Source organism: Neolamprologus multifasciatus, chromosome 11 (assembly GCF_963576455.1).
Source record: "Neolamprologus multifasciatus chromosome 11, fNeoMul1.2, whole genome shotgun sequence".
NCBI lineage: Eukaryota > Metazoa > Chordata > Actinopteri > Cichliformes > Cichlidae > Neolamprologus > Neolamprologus multifasciatus.
The window spans coordinates 23,504,828-23,530,837 of NC_140449.1; the positions used below are offsets into that span (position 1 = coordinate 23,504,828).

The 26,010-nt window shown below is 40.2% G+C and overlaps 3 protein-coding genes across 13 annotated transcripts in view; 2 read left to right on the top strand and 1 right to left on the bottom strand.

Moving 5' to 3' along the window:
- Positions 1-807: 807 nt before the first annotated feature.
- rabac1 (Rab acceptor 1 (prenylated)) lies at positions 808-4,827 on the bottom strand. Its single transcript, XM_085177699.1, has 6 exons — positions 4,690-4,827; positions 3,174-3,318; positions 2,771-2,983; positions 2,512-2,609; positions 1,974-2,075; positions 808-1,734 (listed from the first exon to the last, which is right to left on the bottom strand). Exons 2-6 carry the CDS (start codon positions 3,293-3,295, stop codon positions 1,646-1,648), a joined length of 624 nt encoding a protein of 207 aa, XP_085033825.1. The 5' UTR covers positions 3,296-3,318; positions 4,690-4,827; the 3' UTR covers positions 808-1,645.
- A 291-nt stretch (positions 4,828-5,118) lies between these two features.
- On the top strand, positions 5,119-25,288 carry dedd1 (death effector domain-containing 1). 8 transcript variants are annotated; one of them, XR_014876886.1, is made up of 8 exons: positions 5,119-5,254; positions 5,629-5,729; positions 7,259-7,779; positions 7,863-7,991; positions 8,472-8,612; positions 17,132-17,937; positions 20,486-20,600; positions 21,253-25,288. XR_014876886.1 is itself a non-coding variant. In XM_085177692.1 (6 exons), exons 3-6 carry the CDS (start codon positions 7,308-7,310, stop codon positions 17,533-17,535), a joined length of 1,146 nt encoding a protein of 381 aa, XP_085033818.1. In that variant the 5' UTR covers positions 5,119-5,254; positions 5,629-5,735; positions 7,259-7,307; the 3' UTR covers positions 17,536-19,101. The 8 variants fall into 8 exon arrangements, 5 of the variants coding, with proteins under 5 accessions (XP_085033818.1, XP_085033816.1, XP_085033819.1 ...); XR_014876885.1 differs by having other exon boundaries at positions 20,486-25,288; XM_085177692.1 differs by lacking the exons at positions 20,486-20,600; positions 21,253-25,288 and having other exon boundaries at positions 5,629-5,735; positions 17,132-19,101.
- The window catches only part of pou2f2b (POU class 2 homeobox 2b), a 76,505-nt gene continuing 70,981 nt past the window's right edge, over positions 20,487-26,010 (top strand). For all 4 annotated transcript variants that reach the window (XM_085177670.1, XM_085177673.1, XM_085177676.1 and 1 more), the window contains exon 1: positions 20,487-20,600. The gene's annotated coding sequence lies outside the window, so the exon portion shown is untranslated. The remainder of the gene's footprint in view (positions 20,601-26,010) is intronic.

A 26,010-nucleotide genomic window follows, 5' to 3' on the forward strand; every position in this document is an offset into this window, starting at 1 on the left:
TAAATGAACTGCTTATTGCCTACCAAGTACACAAATCAAATAAATTATACATAATGTAATGCTCTATAATGTGAGAGTTAGGTTTTGTGTGAGGTCACTTTGCCACAAAAAACTAAGAAAAAAAAAAAATTAGGACACGTCCCTTTGAGGAAGAAAGACAAAAACTTTGTGGAATCGTTTCACTACCCAATGACAAACGCACGCATGCATACACACACAAACACACATGCGCACCCACTTTCTGTCACTCTCCCTGACAAACACGCTCACGCTCTCACCCTCGTTCTAATTTCCCCCGTGTCTCTGCAGTGAGCTCACTGCAGTGCGACTCCCCCCCCAACCCGCTCCTCGCCACCCTACGTATAATAGAATATCGATCGCTTGCCTTTGCCGCAGTGTGTAAGCGAGTGCTCCTGTGGACGAGTGTGTGTCTGACTGGGGCCCTCCAAGGTCATCACTATGGCAACCTGAGCATGGGGTCCTTTCGCTGTGCTGTCACAGAGCACAGGGTCACAGGGGTCACGTGAAAAGGGGGACAAGAGGGGGTTGGTGAGCGCTGCGGTGTTTGGTATACTGAAGGCAGAGGAGAGGAGCCACAAGGGCTGGAAGTGCCCTATTCCGCTGTGTATTCAGACTGGAGCAGAATAATGAGAACATGTACAGACCTAAGTGTTGCCGAGGGACACCGAGTTCACTACAACTCCTGCTATGCATGCACAAACAAAAGTCAACTGTAGTAGCAACTTTAGAGGAAATAAATATGACTTAATTTGACACTGAATTAAAAAAAAGAAAGCGAGTATTGGATAAGCTGGCCTTAAGGGTTTATTGCACTGAGAAAATATAGATACAAAACACCCAACTTTTATCAGAATGTAAACGAACGATAAATTTCAATAAAATATTTTACATTTATGTGACGTAACACCTCAAAGTTCCAAGCTAAACATGTATACATGCTAACAAGGAAATTATAAACCCGATGTAAAATACCATGATTAAGTACTGACCTTTAAAGATGTGTCATCATCAAGCCATCTATGTAAGCCTATCTGAATGACCAAACCTGCATTTGTATAATAATAATAATAATAACAATAATGATAATATGTGTTTGTGCATTAGCATTAGATACAGTTTTAAAGCTTTAAATTGCACTTTCCTTTGGAAACAATCACAAATTCTCTTTAGAAGTGTAAAGATTACATTTATACATATTATTCAAATCAGAGAGAATGTATTAGCCCAAATATCTACAGCAGAGAGCACAGCACAGATAGCCCATTAAGATATAAGCTGAGAAATATTGCAAGGAATGAAAGACTATTTTACACAAATCAGAGGCATCCAAGGTTTAAAATGAACATAGAAAGGCATATAATCTGCATTAATGTGTGGTTAGATTTTATGTTCAGAAATCCATTTTTGTGTTCTATGGCAATTTATGTGCTTAAATGAGCTTCAAAAAGCTGTCAGTAACATGACAAGGTACATTCTTGATACCATGGTAAGGGGTTAAAACACAGGGAATTTAACAAGCTAAGGAACATATATATGAACAGCTCTTCCTGTGTGCAAACATATTTGCAGGGTCAACATGATGACTGATAGCCAACCGGCGCCTGCTGATAGTTTAGCCTGGTCTTTATACGGGCTCCATGAGGAGCTCTTCTATGTCCGATCCCTCCAGCTCACGGAACGCAGCATGAGAGCCAATCACAAACAGCGTTGCTCCTGGGAAGATGAATTATAGCAGTATAAAATGGATGTGAAGAGAAAGTAACAAAGAAGAAGGTTTTTCTTACAAATGCGTGAACAAGATTTAGGGTCCACTATTAGAGAAATGTTAGCATTGCAGACAGCAGTGGAATATGTTCAATTATATTTCCAAAATCAGAAAAACACAATAAAAAAATTTTTAAACAAAGATTCAAAAGAGTAACACAGAACAAGTATAATGTGGTTTGGTTTACCAAGAACCCAAAACACGGCAGCGCCAGCTCCGGCCAACCAGAACGCAGGCAGAGAAATGGCTCCAGCCAGGCTCATCTGGTGAGGCGTGGTCAGCTCTTTGCCTGGTTCACATTAAAATTGAAGGTTTGAGAACACAAATTATGACAGCAATTAAAGATTCCATAAAAATGAAGACGTTTTATTTTCTCAAACTAAAATCTTACATAAATTTAGCTTATTCTTCACTAAACTGATATCTTTTGTGGTTTAGTGACATTACTGTTACTAAGAACTGTAATAGTAGAGAACAATAATTTGCGGGAATAGGTTGCTTCATTAACCCATTGATTTAATTTCTATACACAACAATTTAAAGGAGGTAATAAATAAATAAATAGATGAATAAAGATATACAACTTAAAATTTGATGTTTAATTATTCAAGCTAGGTTTATCTTAAAGTAGCTGCTCAAAAAAACATTTATATTATTTTGCCGGTGATTCAACAAGCAGGTATTTATGTGAAGGTGTCCGAGTTATTTGAGACACTTTTACTCACCGAGCACAACCAGTTTAGACTCCAAAGATTTGATGTGAATGATGTAAAAGGCACCGGCAAACACAGCCAAGGCGATCAGTAGCATGGGCGAGCTAATGCTGAAGAGAGGAAACATCAACAGTCATATCGTTTATTACAGTGTATCAGCTGAAAATTTCATTTCATTTCTTTCTTTTTTTACTACCGCTTCCCTTTTTCTTGTTTCTAATTGGCCTAACCAGATTTATGAGCTCCGAACAAAGTCGTGTTTTGTGCTTACATGCAGTAGAGGATAAGCCCCAAGAAGATGAAGGTGTAGTTGCTGTTGTAAATTTCCACATTTTTCACCACCCTCTTGCACAAGTCTCCAAAGTTGCGGGGTTTTGAAAACTTGCGCTGGTCTACAAAACTGGTCCAAGGTCGAATGGACAATCGGCGCTTGTCGAACCACTCTTTAGCCATGCTAGCTGAGATGCCTTTGGGAAGCCAGAGCCTACGAAATAAGATGAAGACATTAAGAACCAGAAACATTAAGAGGAGTTATGACGTGTGCAAAATTTATATTATCACTTGGTGGCTCATTAAGCTTACAAACATTAGCAGCAGGTATAACAGATGCAGAAGCACATGTCAGCTCTATTGTGTGATAAATCTGAGATAGACAAACACATTTAAACTCATACTTTGCCAGGATTCCTGTGCCCCCTGTGCCTGTGGGATGAGCATCCTCAGCTGTGAACAGATCTCCTGCCTTGCTGTCCATGTCCACTTGACAGTTCTCCCCCTTTGGCACTGCAGATGGCATGTACACAGTCTGCTGTCAGACAACTGCAAGGAAGAACACACAGAATGTAAATACCAGTTGTAAAACATTTCCATCACTAATTCTCAAGTCCCTCTACAAGCAAATCTCACCAATGGATAGAAATGTTGAAATGCCACAGTTATTTTAATTCTAGGGAGTTAGGCAGTTATTTTTGATTCATTATCAAATTTAAATTTTCATCAAAATGCAAAAACTTCCAAGATTCAAAAAGACAAAAGATAAAAAACAAACAAACAAACACTACAATCAAACTGACTTGGTTTCACGATAAGGCTGAAAGAAAAAAAAAAAGAAAAAAGGCGTTCTTCCCCTACACAACAACACTGGTGGATGAAGTAAGACTCATATAGGTTTAAAGTTGACTCTGACTCATATTTTTGCTGCCAATGCCTTTTATTTTTTGTTATTCCTGAGCAGCTCATTAAAAAAGTATTTTAAGCTTGACTATAATGAACCTCAATTAGCAAACCAGATTAAATTTATTTCAGGGGTGCCAATTTGTTTTTATATACACACAAAAAATCCTGCTATGCAATTTTACACATACTTATGATGTTGACTCCCAATAGACGTTTATATTTAGCAACATAAGTTGTTTTAAACCATCATATTATAACACCAAAATCTGGGCATGAAACTCAGTAGAAGTAAGACAGAATACATGTGACTGAAAGTGAGGCAGATGTAACAGTGAAGCTGGAAAGAGTGGAGGCTCAGGGTCATGGATGTGGAGGATATAATCAGCGAGATAGAGGAAATATGATCTGCTGTGGTTACCCCTAAAGAGAACAGTCAAAAGGAGAAGAAGGGCACCATTCTGGCACCACTTAATTGATTCCCTCTCTTTGTTTATATCCAGATAAATGGCTAACTAAAGTATTTATAAACAGGTCAGCCAGTGTAGAATGAAGTTCGTGACCAACACCAGTTTTTATATTCCTGCATTTCTCAATCCTGTCGTTCCCAGAGGTTGAAGAAACAACATTCAAAAGACTTAGCTTAGCAACAGTAGGCAGAGGAAAATGTTCGTCAGCGAAAGGGCTTGGTCAATGCCACATCATTAAACAACGCCCGGATATTCGACAACATTTCCAGGGAATAATCACTTATTTTATTTTTAATTTGTCAAGTATCCTAACTGAATGGCATTTCTAAACCCCGGTATATAGTCCATCATAGCTCCCAGTTGTTCTTAATAACTCTTGGTTGTTCAAATACTGTCGCAGCTAGCTTCTCTGCTAATAACCACTCTAGTCGAAGCGGATTTATGATTTTATCGTAGCCCAACTTTACACACCTAATTAAAATGAACCGAAATAAAAATGAACAATATCAACCGCCAAATTTACAATGGTTTAATTACATATACTCACAGCAGCAGATGAGTTTAATGGGACTGCCTCAGACCTTTTGTTGCTGTTTTAGTTTACGGATATGATGTGGCTCTTATTTGCCTTCCTTGTTGTTGTTCCTAGCTGCCTTGGTTCCAAACACCGCCACCTACTGACAGCATCCAGCAGTTTTCCCTCTGCTATGCTTGGGTGTAGCCTGCTGCAGTACATATATTCTTGTGCTTATATGCTTACGGACACTACGCTGCAAAGCTCGCTTAAAGTACTGATTTGTTTTTTGTTTTGTTTTTGTTTTTTTCATGTCGAAGCTAAGACAAAAAAAGTAAAATGAAAAAAAAAACAAAGGGGGAGGGAGCGCCCTTGAATCAGCTGTCTTTACTGACTTGATCAATACAATAAAGTGACTGTTTATGAAAAACTGTCTTCAGATCAGTTCAAAGAAGACTAGCAGATCAGCGAGAGCAAAAACGTGACTGGGCGTCGCCGTGGAAGTCAGGGGGCTGTGATTGGTCAATTCCTCAGCGTTGACGTAGTGCAGAACTGCACGCTGCTGTGGAAGTTACTAGATCATTCAACCCACCCGGAGGTGAGTCGCCCCTAGTTACTTTGGGTTTCTTGATTATTATCGCGTTAAAATGCTTTGAATATTAATCTACTGGTGCTTTTTTTTCACGCTCTCATGTATGTGACTCAATGCTCGTCGATACTACAGCAAATTTATAGCTGAAGTAAGCTAACGTTAGTAGCTAGCAAGCGATATCCATTTCTGTTCTTTGTATTTATCGGTAATGCATACAGAGGAAAAAAAAATATATATATATGTGTTTTAATCCTATAGTTACTGTTATATGTTTCAGTGCGTATATAGAAATGTAGCACACCTGTTAATTTCAGGTTTGTTATTTGGCTAAACCGCTGTTTGCATTGCAGTTCCTGATGTTTGTTATGCTTTTTCCACAGACAAACGTGACTGGTTACGTAACTTGTCAAAGGGGAAAATTTTGCTCCACTGGTTGTTACTGGGCGTCTGAAGAACGGCTACTATATTTGGCTTCCAACTGGTTAGTGTATGTTTCTGAACGTGAATGGAAATAAAGTGGTTATAAGGGGGTTCTCCGTTACGCGTTTAAAAACTGTTTCGAGCTGAGGGTGAAAATGGTGAAAATGGCAAGGACTGCTGAGCTAGCTGATGCAGCCATATAATGATAGAGACTAGAGAACGGGCGTAACGCTGCAGTATTACGCCAACATGATCATTGACTGTGTTACATGGCACAAACGCCTTGCTATGTTTTATAGATAAATACAGTTTAGTGGTTAATGCAGTTTATATGTAGCTACACGGGATTTGTTGGAGCGGCGTTTTATAGCTTAAACAGCGACACAGATGACATTGTTTAGTGTATGTAATGCAATTAAAAGTAGGAGTATAAGAACATGGAAGGAACTCGAGGTCAAGCCTGTTAAATGAGAATTGCAGCCTTTACAGGAACGCTGAGTACAATGCATTCTGTGTACATAGATTACAGGGATTTTCCTGGCTCAGAACAGGCCTTTAGGGGAGGGTGACTATGCACATACAGACGATTGATCCAGTAATTGTTAAAGAAAACCTGACTCTACCCCCCCCCCCCCCCCCCCCCCCCCCCCCCCCCCCCCCCCCCCCCCAAATATATTACTTTACACTGGGTGGGGCTGACTATCTTTTACATTTGATAGTTGATGGTGTCTGGCGTTTTTACCTTTTCCCCCCTATACTTTAAATCCGAAAGTTTGTCATACAACATAAGTCGCTACTTTTCAGTTGAAACATTTTATTTCGTCGCTGTTTAATGTTGTATACAAACAATGATGGTCATTTTCACAGCTGAGGCAGCTGGTGGTGTGTAAAATGTTGTTGTGCTGTTATTGGCAATGGTTAGGTAATAATATTTTGGACATATCATCTCTCATAAAGTGTTGGCTTGCAGCAAATGACCAGCTGAAAAGTCATCAATGTAGTGAAAACAGCCCTGTTTCTCTGACATCTTGTCCAGCTACCTAGCTATTACCTGAAGAAGATGTCAATGTCTCACTAAAAGCTTCATCATCCATTGGTTCGATTAGTTATACTTAGGCTACAGTTACGCTAGAGTTAAAGCTGCAGGTCCTCTAGTGAATTTGTCTTTCAGGCTAGAAAATATGGTACACTCTTCAGCTTTAGATCTATTTTTGTTTGACCAGGTGTAAATGCAGATTAGATGTGTTGCTTTGGACTTTGCACTACAAGTGTTAGAGAGTTTTTAAAAAACATGTAACCACACCTGAAAATGCTTTAAGCATTCTACCGCTATTGCCCTATCATTTGTTCCTCTTCAGTATGTAGCATTATTGACATCTTGCTTTCTTTCTTTCACTAACCCAGATTTTTTTTTTCTGGTACCAGAATTTGGTGTTGATTAACAGTAGCACTGACATATTTTGGTCAGTTCCCTCAAAAGCACCAGCTCAGTACCCAACCCTACTTATCTGGTTTATATGGTTACTCGGATGTATCTTGTTAGACGTGAAAAAACTTTAATAGTAATTGTTCTTCTATTTGTTTTTGTAGTCTTATCACTGGCTGAAACGTAGGAAAGGTCCATAGCCAAATCCTGACCATGGCTGCAGTGCATCACCAAGGGTACCCGCTCAGGGATTCACTGTACTGGGATGAAACAGAGTGCCTCAACTACTATGGGATGTTGTCTCTCCATGAAGTCTTTGAAGTAGTTGGTTCTCAGCTGACAGAGACTGACATTGAAGTCCTGTCATTCCTTCTGAATGAAACTTGCTCCGCGACACATCCTCTCGATCCCGCAGGCTGGACAGTTGAACCCCGTGAGGACAATCCAGATGATCCAGGTGTGGCCCCAAGTCCACAGCTGCTAAAAGCATGGCAGCAATTAAAGCCTACGGGGTCACAGCAGCCCTTTTTGGACCCAAAACCCAAGAGTGGCCTTGAGCTGTTGCTACAGCTCGAGAGGAAAGGATACCTTAGTGATGGAAATCTGGCACCACTACTACAACTTCTAAGAGTCCTTACCCGTCATGACCTGCTACCCTTAGTGTCCCACAAGAAAAGGAGGACAGGTGAGGATCTTGAGATTATGTCCTGCTGTAGTTGATCTCAAATAGTTTGCCATTATGTGTTGTGTGTTTTTTATGCTTTTCAGTTTCTCCAGAGAGAATTGGACAGAGGTATGAGATAGAAAGCACAGAGTCGGTGTGTACTTCTGGAATAAGTAGCAGCTGCAGGGAGACAGAAACTCCTCTTACATCTTTCGCACATCAATTAGAAACTGGTAAGTTTACTGCTCTTTAGTATTTGGCCAAACCGAAGTACGTGATGATGATTTGAACACGTGTGTGTGTGTGTGTACCAGATTTTTTGTGGTTCAGAATTGGCCTTCTTTAGCCTGATTGACTTTGCTTATATGCAAAATATAAATTAAGACATGGAAGCTGCTACTTTTTCCCCCACATAAATCGTTGCCTTTTGTGACTATTATATATGTCAGTGATTATTACCCTAATTAATATAATAATATTTAAAAAATAATTTTTGGTGGTTAAAACCTTTTCTCTTCTTTTTTTTTTTTTTTTTGATCGGTGTCTTGTGTGGGGAAGAATGCTGTGTACACACCATGATCTTAACAGGGATTTTTCTTGTTGAAAGTTGTGATCAAATATCAACAGTAAAATTTCGATGAAAAGCTAAAAATAGTCCTTTGCTGTCATTTTTGTCTTGCATCCCTGAACTCAGTCAATATGTTTTCTGTCAGGTATTTACACTCCTGTGGCTGGGCCATGTGCAAGTAGGCGGAGGAAGAAGAGGGGAAATGGCTGGAGCCGTAAGTCCAAGAAAACAAGCAGGCAAAGTCATCCTCTGCCTCCACCACCAGCGCCACAAAAAGTGTCCTGTGGTAAGTGCAACTCATGCATTTTCAAAGTGTCTTTCTTTTTATTTATTTTTTTGTTTTTTCTCTTGTCTTCTGTGGTACCTTCATCCTGCTATTTACCCCTGCTGCTCATTTTTCCTTCTTTAAACGGACGAGAATATAATTTTCAGCCTATTAACACCTCCCTGGCATCATCATATTTCCTGTTTAGTTTCTTCAATTCTGATGTTGTTTATCTATGTTAAATCTTGAATGCCAAAATGTTATTAATTTTTTTTCCCGTTGTCACACCAAAATGCATAAAAGCCCCAAGTTCATGCTTAAGAACATTCGTGTTTAAAAGCTAGCATACAATTTAACATGTTATTTGTAGACTTAGGAGAAACGGACAAATTAAATAGCAGTAGGGATGGTAATTGATAAGAATTTAGTAATTCCGATTTCTTTATCGATTTTGCTTATTGATTCGGTTCCTTATCGATTTCTCATTGCCTCCACTTTGAGAGTTGCCAGCACTTCTAAGCAGCATATCAAATACATGCAAATTAATTGCGTACGTAATTAACTAGGTGGTGAAATGTTTGTGCATGTTGGAGGCATTTCCCCTCTTTGTTGTGATCAGTGTTGGGGTCACTACTCAAAAAAATAAATTAAAAAAGTTGTTGCACATATTTCACAGAACACATTTCTTAAAAGTAATGCAGTATGTTATTTAATTACTTCCAGGAGAAAGACATTTGTTATACTACTTGTTACATTACTTTGGTGTTACTCTGTAAAATGATCTCAAACTCACCGTCTCATAATCACAAATCCTAATAAGGACAAACGTGATCTTTCTCTTAGTATTTAGGTATGAACACAAAGCCGACAATGCAAGTCGAGGATAAAAAAAACCATCACCAAGAGACTTTAAAGCAATCGTCTTGGTGATTCCACTGTAGAAACATGAATGGGTAGAAACGGAGACTGCAGTATGACTGCTCATCAGTTTGTTACCTGTTGAAGTTCAGCAGTGGCTGCTTCACCATAACTGATGGCTCACTTTATCATGGTGCTGGGCTTAAGTCAACATTCACTCAGCTTTAGCATCACTCTGAGTTCCTCTTAGCTTAGCGTTAGCATGCTGTGCTTGCGGAATGTTGAAGTTGCGTTAACAGTATAAGGCAGTTGTTTCTGTCCCAGTCTCCACTTTACCATTGCGCTCTCATCCTTTTATGCAATAAAAATAAAAGAAATGTCCATATTCACGTCGTAAACTGCACTACTGTTTTCCTCCTCTTACACATAAACTAAATCAGCTGAATGTAGCAAGAGTGCAAGAACGGATAAGCAGGGTCGATAGGCAGGCAGACTAACGATTTGAAGGAAGTAGACTACTGGGAACTAGTTCTTGACAAGAACCAGTTCTCGATTCCCATCCCTAAATAGCACAGAAGCACAGAGCGGTACACTAGATTCACACCTACTTATAAAAATGTGGAAGATGGTGTGCTTGCAAAGGCCACTGTACTTTACCTCTTCCTGGAGCTGCACAGAGTCCAAACATGTTCCAGGGTTGAGGAAACTTTTATTTTCCTTCTGTTTTGTTTTTCAACCCAGTGTCACATTTGGTGAAAAATCCGGACTGCAATATTGCCTAAAGCTCTCTGTGCTGCACAGACCACAGCGCTCATACTTACCAAATGTGCTTGAAAATCCTAGAGCTACTTTTAAGTCTGAGAACTCAATGTGATACACATCCCTTTGAGTTTTTTTTTAAAGCATTTCCACATTATGTTTTTGTTGGTACACTATGATCTTGTTGAGACTTAGCGATTACCCTTTAACTGTTGTTTTTAAACATACAACATCAGAGTTTTGTTGCCTTATCAGTTTCTCCCTGTGGGAGTCCTTTATATTCTTTTCCCTTCATTCCACCTCTCTTTTCTCTAACCTTTTGGACTATGTTCAGCTGCTGCTGTTGATAAGAATGCTCACTGTAAGGCTGTGTCTTGTCCTTTTTGTTTTTTGTTTTCTTCCCTTTTCTTTCAATATAAGTGTCCAGTCCAATCACTACCACATACAGCCATTGTTCTGCTTTATTGTTAAGCTTGAACCAGAGTGGTTCTGACAACTGTCAAACCTTACATATCCCCCCAAAATCACTTTTTAGCAGTTGTTTGAAACTGTCTTAACGCCACTGAAAAGCTGCACTATGTAATCCATTGTCAACGTCCTTGCCCATATTTCCACTACTACCTACCTTTAAGAAATCAATGGTAGTTTGTCTTGGTACAAAAAGACAGAGATAACACTAACATCAGTTTCCCTTTGTGTGAAGTTTGCTTAGTCATTCATGTAGACTTTCCCAAACTTCTTTTGAATGTCCATCTTTGCCTCTTGGTCAGAAATATTCATTACAACAAAAGCCCGATGATTCTCACTTCATTCAAAAAATAAAAGAGGAAGAAATCATTAAGGACAGCCTTTCTTAGCTACTCAGGATGAGTGATGTGCCTGTGACTATGAACTGTTGCTGTCTTGACTCCACATTTGATTCCACCAGGTTGACTCAAGAATGTGACTCAGATCGAGTAACCTAAGACACAATGGATCATGGAGACTGAGGAACAAAACAAAAAAGTCTGTCACTCCACTCTGTCTGCACATACTGCAGTGTGCGCGATCAACTCAGTCATGCGCTCTCTCACAAGTCTGGGCCGATGCCTAAGGTAAAAGAGGCTCTCCCCCTTGTTACAGCAGGGGTTAGTGCTGCCACTTTGCTCTGTATACGATGCTTGTGTATCATAATGTAGCTGCTCCTTACCCTGTCTCCCTCAGAAAACATAATCTGCTTTAACAGAAAAAAATCATCCTGTAATGTTCTCTAGTCTTGTGCACTGTGGAAGAAAAAAAGCTTCTATTTGAGATTTTTAGCTTCCTGCCTATTAATGACAAGAGTTATTGGTGTCAGTGTTTCACAGAACTACCAGAGTCCTCAGCAGTAAGCCTCAAATCCAAAGACTGTACAGTGATCTTGGGAAAACCTTGAGTCAGTTTGATTTTACTCAAACGATACCAAAAGGGGAAGCGTGTAACGAAAGTATTTTAAATTCCCCAATATTTGAAATCAAGGGAACTTAACATATTTTCACAAATATGTCCAGCAGAAATTCCAGTAAATGTGAGTAAGGCTTGGGAAAAGAATGAAACTAACCTCTTCCAACCAGATGACCACATGCTTTATATGGGCAAGAATATGACATAGCTGAAAACCTTTAGCTGTAAAGAAAACTTAACTGTTAGCCACACTGACAACATAGCCACTCATCACATTGTCTAACCTTAATTTACGTACACAACCTGGGAAACCAATGCAGCATAGTTCAGTCTTACAGGAAAATTAAGTTGGCAGCGTAGTAACCGAGGAAAAATACAGCAAGTATGTGTACTGTCAGAGTCAGTCTGTCCTCCATTTTAGAGCTGCCATTTCAGATTTTCCTGCAGAACTTTCCACAGTTAATTAAACTTTTCATCGTATGAAGGGTGGCGAATGCCTTCGTTGTACAACAGCCAGTTCTCTCTCAGGAAAGACCTAATTGGTCAGTCTCTAGTCATGGGCTGAAGCCTAAAAAGAGAGCTGAGAGAAGTTGCACAAGTCTAGTTTTGTCTTGGACAACATCAAATTAAAGCATGCAGAAAGATTATTGTGGAAGCTTACAGAAAAATGTCTGCTCAACTTTGCTACTTTTAATAAAATTCAGTAGCCTGTCAAGGAAGCCACCAGACTTAAAGCAAATTGCTCCAGCCTACTATTGTTCAGTCTGAATGATTCATATTCTGAAATGGCCACAGTGCACCAGCCCTGACCTTTGCTCATGTTAGACAGTGGAGTTTCTAAATTTTATTAAAGAGGATGACACCAGATGAAATCATGGAGGTTTTTAGCTGTGGTGAAAGTTTCAGTAGTAATGCAGAAGTGAAAGCTGTTCTGGTCATTTATAAAGAAAACGTAATGTCTGATGCCTAACCCAAACAGAGATTTAGGTCATGTTTGACTGAGGTCATGGTGAGATAAATTAGGATTTACAAAATGAAATTAGAACAAGTACACTGAAGAGTTTAACTCCGATTGCAAAGTGGAAACAGAAATGTGTTGGACATTTTTGTGAAAATACGAGTCAGCACTGCATATGAACCCATTGGAGACGTGCAAGGCTTATAAATGGCTGCCCTGTGAATTGAACTGACTCAAATTATTTTGGCAAACTGAAACATCACGATGCCAGTTCTGGATGCTCAAGGGACAAAAAAAAAAATCCTAATTGGGCATAGAGTCCTGTTCTGTAAGGCCATGTATTCAATTGCACCAAATCTAAAATGGCTGCCAACAGACAGCTCTTTTAAAAAAAAAAAAGGAAAAAAAAAGTCCACGTAACCTTTACTCAAGCCGTTCTGGGGAAAATCACCGAACAGTGCTCTGCTGAAGGAAGCTCATGCTGTATCTTATCTCTGTGCCCTGTGAGAGCCCTGGTGTGCGTTTGTCAAGACGGAGCAGAGATAGATAGGGCAGTTCAGTCCAATGCTGGCCCATAGCATTTGAACAGACCTCAAATACTCTTTCTTGTCACCATTCATCATCTCTTAGGTCATTTTCAGTGAAGTATCTCAATTACATTCTGACAATGACAACTGCTGTTACAAATGTCTTAAAGGTGTTTGCACATTCAGCTCAGTAGTGTTTTTGTGTCTAAATGGGGTGCTTGTGAAGGCCCTTCCTTGGTTTAATGGGCACTGTTGATTAACGGTGCGGCACAAAAAAAGGGCCGGAATGTAAGGTTAAGAGATTTGGTCAAGGTAAGGGTAATCCAAGTATCCCATTTAGATTTTACCTTGTTATAGTTCAGAGCAGTAAATGCATTTCTGAGCTGATTAATTTGCCAATACAAACTATTGGCCTTACTGAATCCTCATTAAAACTAAGAAGTGACTGCTGTGCCATGCCTGCTTGATGTTGGGGGAGGAACAGTCCATTTAACCACTATGCAACCCACTTGTGCTTGTCTGTTTCTCTCTGTCTGTGTTCGCAGTTCTAAACAGAGCACCCTGTGTGTCAGGAAAACTATATCCTCACACACAAAGAGAAGGAGAGAATGAACAGTAAATATTCAAACTACACAAAACGGTACAGAGGATTTATGTTTGTTTTTTTTTTAACTATAGGGAAAAAGTTCTTCAGGCAGACACAGATATTTTGCCTGTCTCTCAATACTCCCCTAACTCTCCACTCTCTTGGTCAGTTGTTCAACAGAAAAACGGATCGATAAAGAGTTGAAGCTCTCCGTGCCAAGTGACTCCTCGTAAATGGGTACTTAAACTTTTTCTCTTTTCCCCCCTCCCTCCTTTTGGTGGGGTGAGATGAGGAGCCAAACGGACTTGGTGTTTAAAGTGAGAAAATGAAAGCTGTGGTTCCTAATGTCCTGTCTAAGTGGATGTCTCTATGTGTGATGAAGCGTGAAGTGCTCTGTAACCCTAACAAAATGACTATCACTGTGTTCCTGTGCTTTTAAATGGCCTCCTCCTCACTGTCACTATCTCTGCCTCCATCCTCCTCAGTATGAAATGGGAAGGCAAAATGGAGGACATCCATAAATAGAGTAATTGCATGAAGGGCAGGTGTTTATTGTACCCTCAGCCCTCACACACTCTATAATGATCCAAAAAGGTCAAATTGTTAATGGTGCTTGAACTTCATATTTTCCTCTGTCCATACTGAATATTGTATAAAGTTAGAACAGACTACACATAATCTATCTTCTATGATAGTTCACACCTCAAAACACAAAAATGCTCAAACTGCAAATTTATCCATGTGCTTGCCACAACGATAGATACGTAATCTTTTTTATATAACATCATTAAATCACAATGGACTCCTGCTAGTGATCAACAAGTGTGAGTTTCGAAGTCAACACAAATCTGTTGGGGTGAAAAACTGTAGCTTATTGTGTTGAAAAACGTATGTGACTCGGACTGCAGCGGGTTTCCTTCAGGATTTCTCAGGAGTTTTGCTGCATTCAATTTACCCTCTACCTTCACAAGCTGCTGCAGCGAAGCCTCCACACAGCATGACGCAGCCACCATCACACTTGTGGGGATAATGTGTTTGTAGTGGCGAGGAGTTACTGACTTGTGAAAGCAGTGGGCAGAATTCATAAAATAAGCCTAATTCCATGTGGATCCTCCACTTTTGTAATGCCAGCTTCCTCTATAGTAGCCCGCTGGTTTTATAGGTACTGTTTCCATGTCAGCTTTAGGATTGTGTAGACTTCCTGTAGACGTCTTGGTGCTCTTCTTCACTAAATGTTGCACAAGTACAGTGTGCTCTATAGAGATGAGCAATTTTTTTTCATGATATTAAACTGATGAGTCATGTAACTTAGCTTTTCTCTAAGTAATACTTTAGAGTGACAAATCACTCAAGTGTTTGTAATGCATTTATGGTACTAGCCTAACTTTTTTTTAATATTAAATGAACATATAAAGGGAATGAATAGTTTTTACAGATGTTTTACATTCTGTGATGATGATCTTTGGTGCAACAGTTTTTCTATGTGTCTGGCTTCTGTATTGCCAATTAATTTACCAGAAAAGTTATTTTAGTCTAACATAATTTATTGAAACATTGTAACACCGACATGATTTAATAAAGAAAACTTGAACTATAATCGAAGGTTTCTTTAAAAAAAATCTTGACATTTTATATTTTTATAGAAGAAGAATTGAAGAAAACATTCTTCCTTCATTCAAATGATTGTCATGTAAAAACTACACATTTTAAACATGGCTTAAAATGTGTTGATTTAGTGTCCCCTTCTAACAAGTCTGTTTTTATAGTAATCTAATTACAGACTTGTGGGGCATGAATGCAAAGCCACTGTTTGCTTATTGCTCTTCTACAAATGTTAAGAGATGCAAAATCAATGGTTTAATTCAACATTTGCATTTCTAATGTTGGCATTTTCCAAACTTTATCCCTCTTGAGTCTCGCGCCATTCCCTATAGCCCCAAACAAAACATGGCTGCAAGAGGGGTGGATGTGACTCTCAAGTCGAAACGTGTGTTAAAGTGTACACTAATCCTCTGGTACATACACGAAGAAGAGTTCAAGACAGTCTCGTAATCATGCTTACCTTATACTCTGGGTTTTTGTCAGAGTTTATTAGAAGTACCTCTGGGTCCATTTCATTCAAACATTTTTCATGTGACCATGTGCTGCTTATTCCTTCAAAATTAAGTATTTCATGTTGTAGCATTTAAAGCTGATTTGATTTTTTTTTTCCCTTTGAGCCATTTTGTTTATTTTTAGTCACAGTGCTCCTTTTGTAAGTTTTTTTTTTCCTTCCTTATTTGCTTCATAAAATGTCATCATGCATTCAGATGCAAATATGAAAAAGCAGCTTCTGCACATGAATTCAGTGAGACTCTTAATGCGAATGTTTCTGGAAGAAATGTTGCTGGTAAATACTGTTTACATCTGCTAAAGGGGTTTGAATGGGAGAAATGGATTTTTGTTGCAGCAAAAGTCGTCAGAAGCTGATTTCCCACTTGGAGCTCTGGAATAATGACATGGGAGATGATCTCAGCGTTGCTCTTGCTCAGTACAGTATGTATCCTCTAATCTTTCTCGCTGTGCTGTTGCATGACCACCAATCCTGTTACTACGGAACTCCAGACGCTATCTATTCTCAGCCTTACCCATTTTGATCTGAATGAATCTGCCCTTTATAAACACCTGTCAGGAACAAAAGCCACTCCCGGGCTTGTCACTGCTGAGTTGTTTTTGTTACCCCCGCTGCGATATTTGCTCAGGGTGCCAAGTTCATTTAATCATATTCAGTATACAAACGCTACAGCCGTGATTTATGAGGACCATGCTGGCTGTCGTACAGAAAATTCTCATGCACCAGCGTCTTCTGATTCAGTCATGTTGCTAAAAACCATAAGTACCTAAAAAGGAATTGTCCATCCAAAAAAGAAAAGGGATCTACACAGCCGGATGAGCTAAAGACGATTTCTCTCATTGCTCTGAATATCTTTCACTGAAACAGACGAGAGGGGCTTGTAGCTGTATTGAGCACAAAAGTTCACATGGGTTGGTCTAAGTCCATTGCCCTTCGTAAATAATTTGCCCTGTTCCACCACCGTATTCACTTACTTTGTCAGGATTTGGTAAAATCAAATATTAAAGTCCAGTTAGTAATCCTACAATCTCTTTTTGCTTGATGTCTTGCACAAAGTTGAATGAGCCATCTTTTAACATTGTTTTCATGTTTGTTTCTTTCTCTCCCCCGTCTTTGTTTCAACTTCATCACCCCTCCTTTTCTGTCATGGGCCTATCCATTCTTTTCTCTTTTTTTTTCGTTGTTTTTTTCTGGGTAACCTTCACTTTCCTCCTTCCTTTTTCACTTCCCCTCTGCTCTCCCTACCGTTACTCTCTCTCCTCACTGCCACTCACCCTTTTGTCCATCATTACTTCCTCCTCCCTCTGCCATTATCAGATATCCGCCTGCGTGTCCGGGCGGAATACCTGGAGCACGAATCGGCATTACGCAACGGCGTCGCCTCGGACAAGCGGCAGCCACTGGAGCGGCAGTTTGAGTTGTTCAGTCAAGCGAGTTCGCTGCTGCGTGCCAGAGACCTGGGATCCATCGTCTGCGACATCAAGTTCACGGAGCTGGCCAACCTCGAGGCTTTCTGGAGTGACTACCTGACCGGAGCTCTGCTGGAGGCCCTGAAGGGAGTATTCATCACGGACTCTCTGAGGAACGCAGCGGGCTCCGAAGGTGTGCGCCTGCTGATCAGTGTGGACCAAGACGACTACGAGGAGGGCCGAAGGCTGCTGAGAGCTAAGAAAATGATGTCATCCAGTAATGATGGGCACCCAGAGACTCACTGGGATTGATAAACTGATCAGACTCTCTGGGGTGTATTATATTAAACTTAAAGAAGAGAAAAGGGAGGAATGTAATTAATAATGGGTACAGGCAAGCTTGGAAGCATTTGAGGCCTCCATTTGTTGCATTCCATTTAACGGCCACTAGATGGCAGAACTCACCATTGGTTCTTTTCTGTTCATAAGGAGCCTTTCTTTTTTCTTTTTTCCTTTTCTTTTTTTAAGAACTGTCAAATTTTAGTTGGAAGTGTATTATTTGTAAATGAAATATAAATAATAATGTATCACTGTATTTTTTTTTCCTTTGGATTCATGCACAGGTGCTACATCAGGATGACACAGGATATATCGAGATTTTTTTCTTAGTCTCTGAGAACTGGAACAAGCAAGCCTGTGTCACCAGATCAAGTGGTAAGCCCCTCACAGCTTTATCTGTCTTACAAAATAGGGTTAAGGCAACTGGGCTACCACAAATGATATAAAATACTAAGTTTTGGTTGACACAAACACATAAAGCACATGGGTGTCCCTACCTCCTTATTTAACTAACTTTTTTTTTTTTTTTTAAACGTGTAACCATGGACATTTCAGATTCCAGCATGAGTTTAAAATTCCCAAATCCAAAAAGATCAATTCAACCAGAACGTCAACATTGACTGTTGGATACTTCTTTGGGGGTTTGGAAAATAATAATAGCTTTAACTGACAATTATTTTTATTGGATTCTGTTAAAAGTATAAAGTAACCTGCCAATAAAAGTTTCTGGTCTTCAAAGAAAAAATTAGATGTGGAAAAGTGGGCTCCTCTCACAACAGATTGACCCAACTTTGGATAGAGTCCACATCTATATCTAGATAACAAACACTGGAATTTCCAGCCCTGTGTACCATGATAACCCAACTTGTGATTGCTGTGGTCAGTGGATACAGCAGTTGCCAGTAGATGACAGCAGTGATTAGGGCATGGTCTCAACAGACCATGGAAGATTCATCATCACAAGCTTGTCAACGGCAGCCCGGATAATGCAACAGTGGCTTGTGTCCGGGTTTCCAGCAAGGCCTCAGCAAGTGCTTCTCTCAGCAAGTAAGGCACAGGACAGTGCATCGGTCAATAGAAGTGATGTTGGGGAGATCAAAATCAAAAGTGCACATCCCAGCTCCACTCAGCCCTGCTATGTAGGCCCAGTAGAGTGGCTCATGGACAGCTGTCGACTCACCCTGCTGGAACTAATGCCTGGACTTCACTCATAGAAGACGATCAATAAGCCCCTTCACTCTAAGTCCCTTCATACAGGCACGACTTAAGCAGGCAGACACTGTCTGAAGTGCAGGTCTCTGCAGGACCGGGCACAGAAAAGGACAATGGACAGATTTCCATGTTTACTTTTGTATGTATTTGTTAAAGGAATTAATTAATGTGTGTTTGTATTCTTTCATGAGAAGAAAAAAGATTAATTCAATCAGGGGAACATTTTTGTTAAAGAAATTTACTTTATGAAGGTCAATTCTTTTTGTGGAAATCTTTATAAATAAGAAATAATTTCCTGTGAATAATAAAGAGTTTTGATGGCCTAAAGCTATATATATTTATTACCTGTTTGCATCTCTGAAACTATCATCACTTGTAATCTGAAATTGTCTCCCAACTCTGAGGTTATTTTGAGCAGTTGTTTGAAAATTACGTGCCCTCCCCCTGCCCTGAAATGGTCTGAAGTGCTCAAGTCCTTAATTATTTCTTGCTCTAAGATATCGGCATGATGAAACCCAAGAATAGCGTGTACCTCCAACATGTTAGTAATTCAACTGCTGTTTCTGCTTTGGCCACTTTAGTTTCTTCTTCCATTTATGTGCTAAATTAATTGGACATGAAACATTTTTTTTTCCATCTCTAACATAATTTCCTATTGATGGCACCTAAAGTGTAACTGTAAATAATAACGGTATCATGTTTATTTAAGGTTATTTAAAGCTTTAACATCTAACCCTCACATATTGATCATATTCTGTCCCTCCACAAAAAAAACAAAAAAAAATTATCTCAAGCTATTGCTTCACACTTTACTAAGACATGAAAGCCTAACAGCAATAATTCATGTCAGATCTGTATTTTAATATTATATTCAAAGTGAAAATGGTGTGTAGAACTGTTAGGATCTATTATATAACCTTGTATAACCATTACATGGTTGTACAATAACATCAGAAGAGTTAAACACTGGTCTCACTTCTGTCATAAAAATGTCATAAGTACAATTTATAATTACAAAACTTGACCCAACTAGTCTGTGGATTCAACGCAGTGGTAAGAAACCTTGTGTGTGTGTTTTTGAACACATATACACTCGCTGAAATGGCAGCTCAGGTCCCTCCATAGTCTTATGACCCTCACAGTCTTTCTTTTTATGTCTGTTTTAATATCGGCTCAGAATAAATAGATTATTATTTGGTAAATGGCCAAATAATAACAATAATTACTTGGTAAATGGCCTGTATTTGTATAGCGCTTTACTAGTCCCTAAGGACCCCAAAGCGCTTTACACATCCAGTCACCCACCCATTCACACACACTGGTGATGGCAAGCTACATTGTAGCCACCCTGGGGCGCACTGACAGAGGCGAGGCTGCCGGACACTGGCGCCACCGGGCCCTCTGACCACCACCAGTAGGCAACGGGTGAAGTGTCTTGCCCAAGGACACAACGACAGAGACTGTCCAAGCCAGGGCTCGAACCGGCAACCTTCCGATTACAAGGCGACCTCCCAACTTTTGAGCCACGATCGCCCTTTATTTGATTAATGTTTGGTTATTTTTACATTGTAAGACACTAGCAGGCACACAGCGTTCTTGCATTCATACGGTGCTATTCTAGTCTTAGTGACCAGTCGCCACAAAGTGCTTTTGACTACAAGCCACACTTGTAACCTTATATTAACACAGCACTTCATTCTATACACTTCAGGCACCATCTACCTGAGAAGCATCTGTGGACTGTGTGAGGAAATCAAAGTAGGACAAATGAGCACTCCACACAGAAAGGCCACAACCAGGATTCAGACCACAGACCTGACTATGAGGTGATGTTGTTAACCACTGCAGCGCTGTGCCGCCCTATTTTAGAGCTTGTGTCCATGTCAAGACATTCGCTGAGCTCTGTATGACTTCTGTTCCTTATGTGAACCCTATATGATCGATTCTACAGTGTTTTGTTATTACACTGTCCACATGATCCTTCAAAGACCTGCAGGTGCCTGTCTCTGCGGGAACAGACTTCTCATGATGGTGTCGAGGTCCTCCTTGAACTCTGTCACCACAATCCCATAAAGAAATCCACAGAGACAAGCCATGTAGAGTTTTCAGTTTCAAACTTGTGTTTAACCACCATTTTATTTTATTTCACTCACACTGGTGGATCTAAATTCAATCACTATAGATACAAGTCAAGATCTTTGTGCAATTTAAAATATTTTCATTTAAGTGTATATTTTATGATTTAGAACAAGTCATCAAATTTCAGACTAAAAGAATGTGAATTAGGTTTTGTTGCTGCTGTCAAATGTAAAAACAGATCAAATTTGACCAGAATGGTATGTAAGGGTTAAGGTGTTTGTAATAAATATCTGATGCCGTCCTTACAGCCTAACTAGAGACATGGAATCTATTTGGTGACGTGCAAGTAGATCTTTTTGCCTCCAGGGTGAACGCACTGCCCCTTGTTCTTCTTCATAGGCGAACAAGATGCACCCCAGGACACTTAATGCACTAGCCCACCAATGGCCAGATGTGCTTCTGTATGCATTCCCCCCAGTGGAAACTCCAGTTCTAGAGAGAGTACACCTCACTCTGATTCTAGGAGCCTGTTGGTGGCCAACAAAGTCGTGGTATGTGGAGATAATCAGCCTATTAGCAGCAAGGCCTTGGCAAGCTTCCTCTCTGCAGGGTGATGGAAGTGATTCATCCACACCCGGATCTCTGGCACCTTCATGCTTACCTGCTGAAAGGTCAAATTTGATAGTTAAGGGTCAGTTCTCTCTTGATGGCCTCGGGGATGTATCGTGCCCAAATGCCACATATTTACCCAAGTTCATTCCTTCAGTTTATAGCTCAATTGAATTTGAGCTTCTGAGCTTTTGGTCCCCTCCTTTTGGATCTGAGAAGCAGAGGAGGATCCATTCTCTGTGTCCAGTGTGTGTGCTACGTACCTACATTGAGAATGTTCTTTTTTGTGACCAGTTGTTTGTCTGCTTTGTTAATCCAGCCAGAGGTAGAGCTTTGTCTAAACAGAGGCTGTCCCACCGGATTATAGAAGCTATCTCACTGACGTACAGCACTAACGGTGTGTCCCAGGTGTGAGAGCTTATTCCAACCTGTAGCTGCACCTAGTTGGCCATCACTGCACACTTTTGTCAGGTGCTGTCGTTTGGACATTACAGCCCCTTCGGTGGCTCATACTATCATTTCTGCTGGGTCACGCACAAACACACTAATGTGCTGGTAGTACACTCCACAGAGCGAGGCCTGTAAATTTGTCGCATACTTAGGTGTTGTACAGAGTGAATCGACTGAAAGGGAACAAACAGTTATATCTATAACTTCTGTTCCCTGAAGAAGAGGAACGAGGTACAACTCAAGGTTCCACTTGCTGCACAGCTTGGTTCGGTAAGGAACAGCTAGCAAACTGAGAGATGACTGTGATGACGGGGGTACATGTGCAGGCGTGGCCATGCCCATGTTATCACTTCAGCCAGGACACACTGGGCGTGATATCCCATACTTATGTGTTGTACCTCATTCCTCTCCTTCAGGGAACAGAAGTTATAGATATAACTGTTTGTTTTTGAACAGATGTGTGTTTTTATTTATGATCCTGAAGAAACACACTGAAACATCTGTAAAACAAAAGACAAAAGAAACCAAACTCAGTGTTTTTTACAGATGTTTTCCACACTTTTAGACAGTATATCATGTAAAGAAGTATGAGGGAACAATTTGATTTATAAAATCTTTAACTTTATAAAGAATCCACCGAATCGTTCAATGAGGGGGAAAAAAGAAAATAAGGGGCGTTAAAACCAAAAAGCTGATTTCCTTGTAACATAACAGATGTTGATTTGTGGTGAATAGATATGAGTTATTTCCTGATGGTCGGTGAGGTCTTTGAGTTTTCCCTGGGCCTACTTCGAGGTAATGAAGTCCTCTGATGTAGCCCAACACGCTCCTCGGTCACATGAATAAATGATGTAAATGTCGGCAAAAGGGCACTTTTTGAAGAGCCACCTCATTTCACTTAGTGACCCTTCACAGGCTTTGACTTTTTCTAATTAGTGCATGTCATTTTCAGCCAGTTAATTATCCTGAAGGTTAGACAACACCCAAACAACTCTTACAATTAATTTATAAAATGTTGTATCTTAGCAGTTATGTTTATTTAAGCAGCGGACCATATAGGCTGCTCTAATAGTGCTATATAACAAAGCTATAAAACCTATAAGAGTAATTTTTTTGTCTTAAATATTTAATACACTGTTGCATCCATGTCACAACGCTTAACGCTGTCTAGACGCCACCATTACTGGATCGGTTAAGAGCACTCTGGCAACACCCCACGTCTAAAAAGCTGCTGAGTGTACAAATGAAGTTTTATTATTGAGTTGCCATCATGGAGAACAGTAAGCGGCACCAGCCCTCTGGGAAAAACCTGATAGGGCCATTTCTACTCTGTTCAGAGTGTGCCTTGTTTGATGGCCAGCTAAACTGCCCCAGGCTTGCCTTGGGGAAAACTGAGATTTTTGAAAGCCCAGTTCTCACCACGCCCAGCCTCAAAGCAAAACCAGCGACGTGATGCCCACAGGGATCCCCAGACACTCTGCTTAAGAAGTCTGCAAAACTACTGAGGTCTAACTCAAAGGATGCTGCCATGTTCCTCCTCTGAACAATGACTCCCTCTTGGATGGCTCCTGCCACTATGAGAGATTTGTTTGTCAGAGAAATTGGGACGCATATCTGGAACGCTCAGGAACATAATGCTCACAAATATCCAAGGACGAGACAACACGTCCCGCCGTTATTTCTGTCCAGCAGCTATCTGCTACAAAACTCTTCACGAGGCTCCTCCATCACCTTCTGATAGTTTTTTCTGTGAAGAGCAACAGAATTAGGTTGAAGTTGGTACGAGCACGGATAAATCTCTCCCAACTTTCCAAGAAACCATCAAATCTTCTTGGAAAGTCTTCTGATCAGTCAGGATTAAAATGGTGCTTAATTGTCTCGTGGTTAAGAATCAAGAAAAACAAGCAGATAGCTTTACCTACTGCTCCTTCTAATGCACACTAATTATTAACACAATGCATTTTGTTTTACAAGCACCTCTTTTTACAGGACATGCTTCAGAGAGGCTTTGGGGTAACTGTATCTACTCCCAGCTTCGTGATCTCTTGCCAAGAGATCATTTGTGTCACTTGTATGTTTGTGTGCAAATTCACACAGCTAAAAACATTTTGCAGGATTGGAAGGTAGAGGTCGTAATGGTGGTGGTGCACGAACAGTGGAAGAACTCTTTAAATGATGTGAATCTGGTGTGTGTGTGAGGTTGTGATCTCGCAGTGTCCTTCTAGTGTCTTTATGGCAGGCTATCAGCAGCTAACTGGCTGCTGGTTCCAGCTTTTTAATCTTACACACAGGCGCGAACATTATTCATCAAACTCTGCAGGAAAGCGAATAAGTGCATCACTCAAAAGTCAAACTATTTCTTTGAAGAACACTTTCACCTTCTGGTGATCAAGGTAGCACTACAGGTAAAGGGTCTCTTTGACTCTGATTGCCAGCCATAGCAAACTCCCAAAGTCTGCCATGTTCCCAGCCTAGGCTACTGCTGACCCAGAGAGCCCACGCCCCATCACCGCCGCCACAATCACCCCTCCTTTGCGGCTTCAGCAGAGCTTTCGGTCAAAAAAACTCCCTTCATGTCTCTGAAATCTACATCCAAGAGAAGCTTTTGTAGATATTTTAAAGCACGTGGTAGGGTAGGGAAACTATCCGACCAGTAGAAGCTGAGGCAGAAGGGAACCAGTGATGGAGTCAATTTTTTATTTTATCAATCGACCAGTTTCAACATCTGTTTTCATTTTCTGTTACCTGCAACATAACTTGGAGAAAACTAAATGAATCTGGCATTTTTTGTACACCACAGCTCCGTGCACATTTGGTGAAGTGAATGTTCAGCTGATTGCCTAAACCACTTCATCGAGACATCAGAGGTGGTTTTGTGTTTGATGGTGCAAATTGTATTGGGGTACAAAAGCTAATGTAATACTGGGTTGTGTGGCAGGGGACTGGTCATCATCCCGCTGAAGACTTAATTCCACTGTCTGCAGGTGTTCTTCTCACCTCCTTGATTGGATGGAGACTCAAGTCATCTCATGGTAGCTCAGGCCTAAATCAGTCTCCTATCGAAACGTGTCATCTAAAGCTGATAGACACTATAGCCTTCAGTCGGCCCGCTGGGGATGCTGTTATTGTACGTCTACCCTGCAGCACATCGTACATTCCTCTGATGGGGGAAATGCTGTGGCTTTTATTGAGGGGGAAAAAATTAGATTAGGTGATTCTTCTCCGAAGCCATCTTCCTTGGTTTACCTCTCCGTGGTTGGTAGTCAGTTGCAGCAGAATCCACGCAAGCCTTTTAAAATACAACATGTGAGCACTTTTTTTTTCTTTTTTAAGATGCCTGGATGTGAGGTTGAGGTTGGAAGTGTTGCTACAAAAAGTGATTTCTGGTACTTTCAAAAAAATGTTTTGTATTTAAATTGCTGCAAATGAATTGTTGGCCTGTAATCTGCAAAACATATGTCAAACATCTCTCTCATGAAAGATATTGAGTCATTTTGAGCCATAGACAACATTCATGTGACAGGGTAGAAGCTGCAATCAGTTATTGGAAAAGTGACTTTTATATTCCCTTTATTTACCCTGTTAAAAAGCCTCATTGGCATTAAAAATGTCTTTTAAAAAGAGGGATCTGGTCAAGACAGCAGCAAAAATTGCAATAAAAATAACATAACAACTCTACAAAGATGTTTTAGGTGGGCAAAAAAGACTGGATTGGTTACAGTGTGTATACAGTAACACGGAACCCTATAGGTACTTGCAAAATAGGTCATTTCTTTATTTTATATATAATCCCTCAATACATCACGTTAACTGCAGTCTTTTACCAATATAAGCAAAGACATTGCACATTTAAAAAAAACACAAAGAAACACCGGAAATAATTGTTTGCCACAACACTGAATTGGTAAATGAAATACGACATAAAACCTCATTTCAGTCACCCTGTTTGAGAGCTCATGCTGAGCAGAAAGCAGTGATCTCCGCTCCGTCTGTCTGTGTGTGTCGCTTTCTTCTGCTACCTGCAGGTGGCAGCATAAAGATGCATGACCAATTTGCGAAGGCCTCATATTCAAAACAGCAGAGCTCCTGGTGAAAATC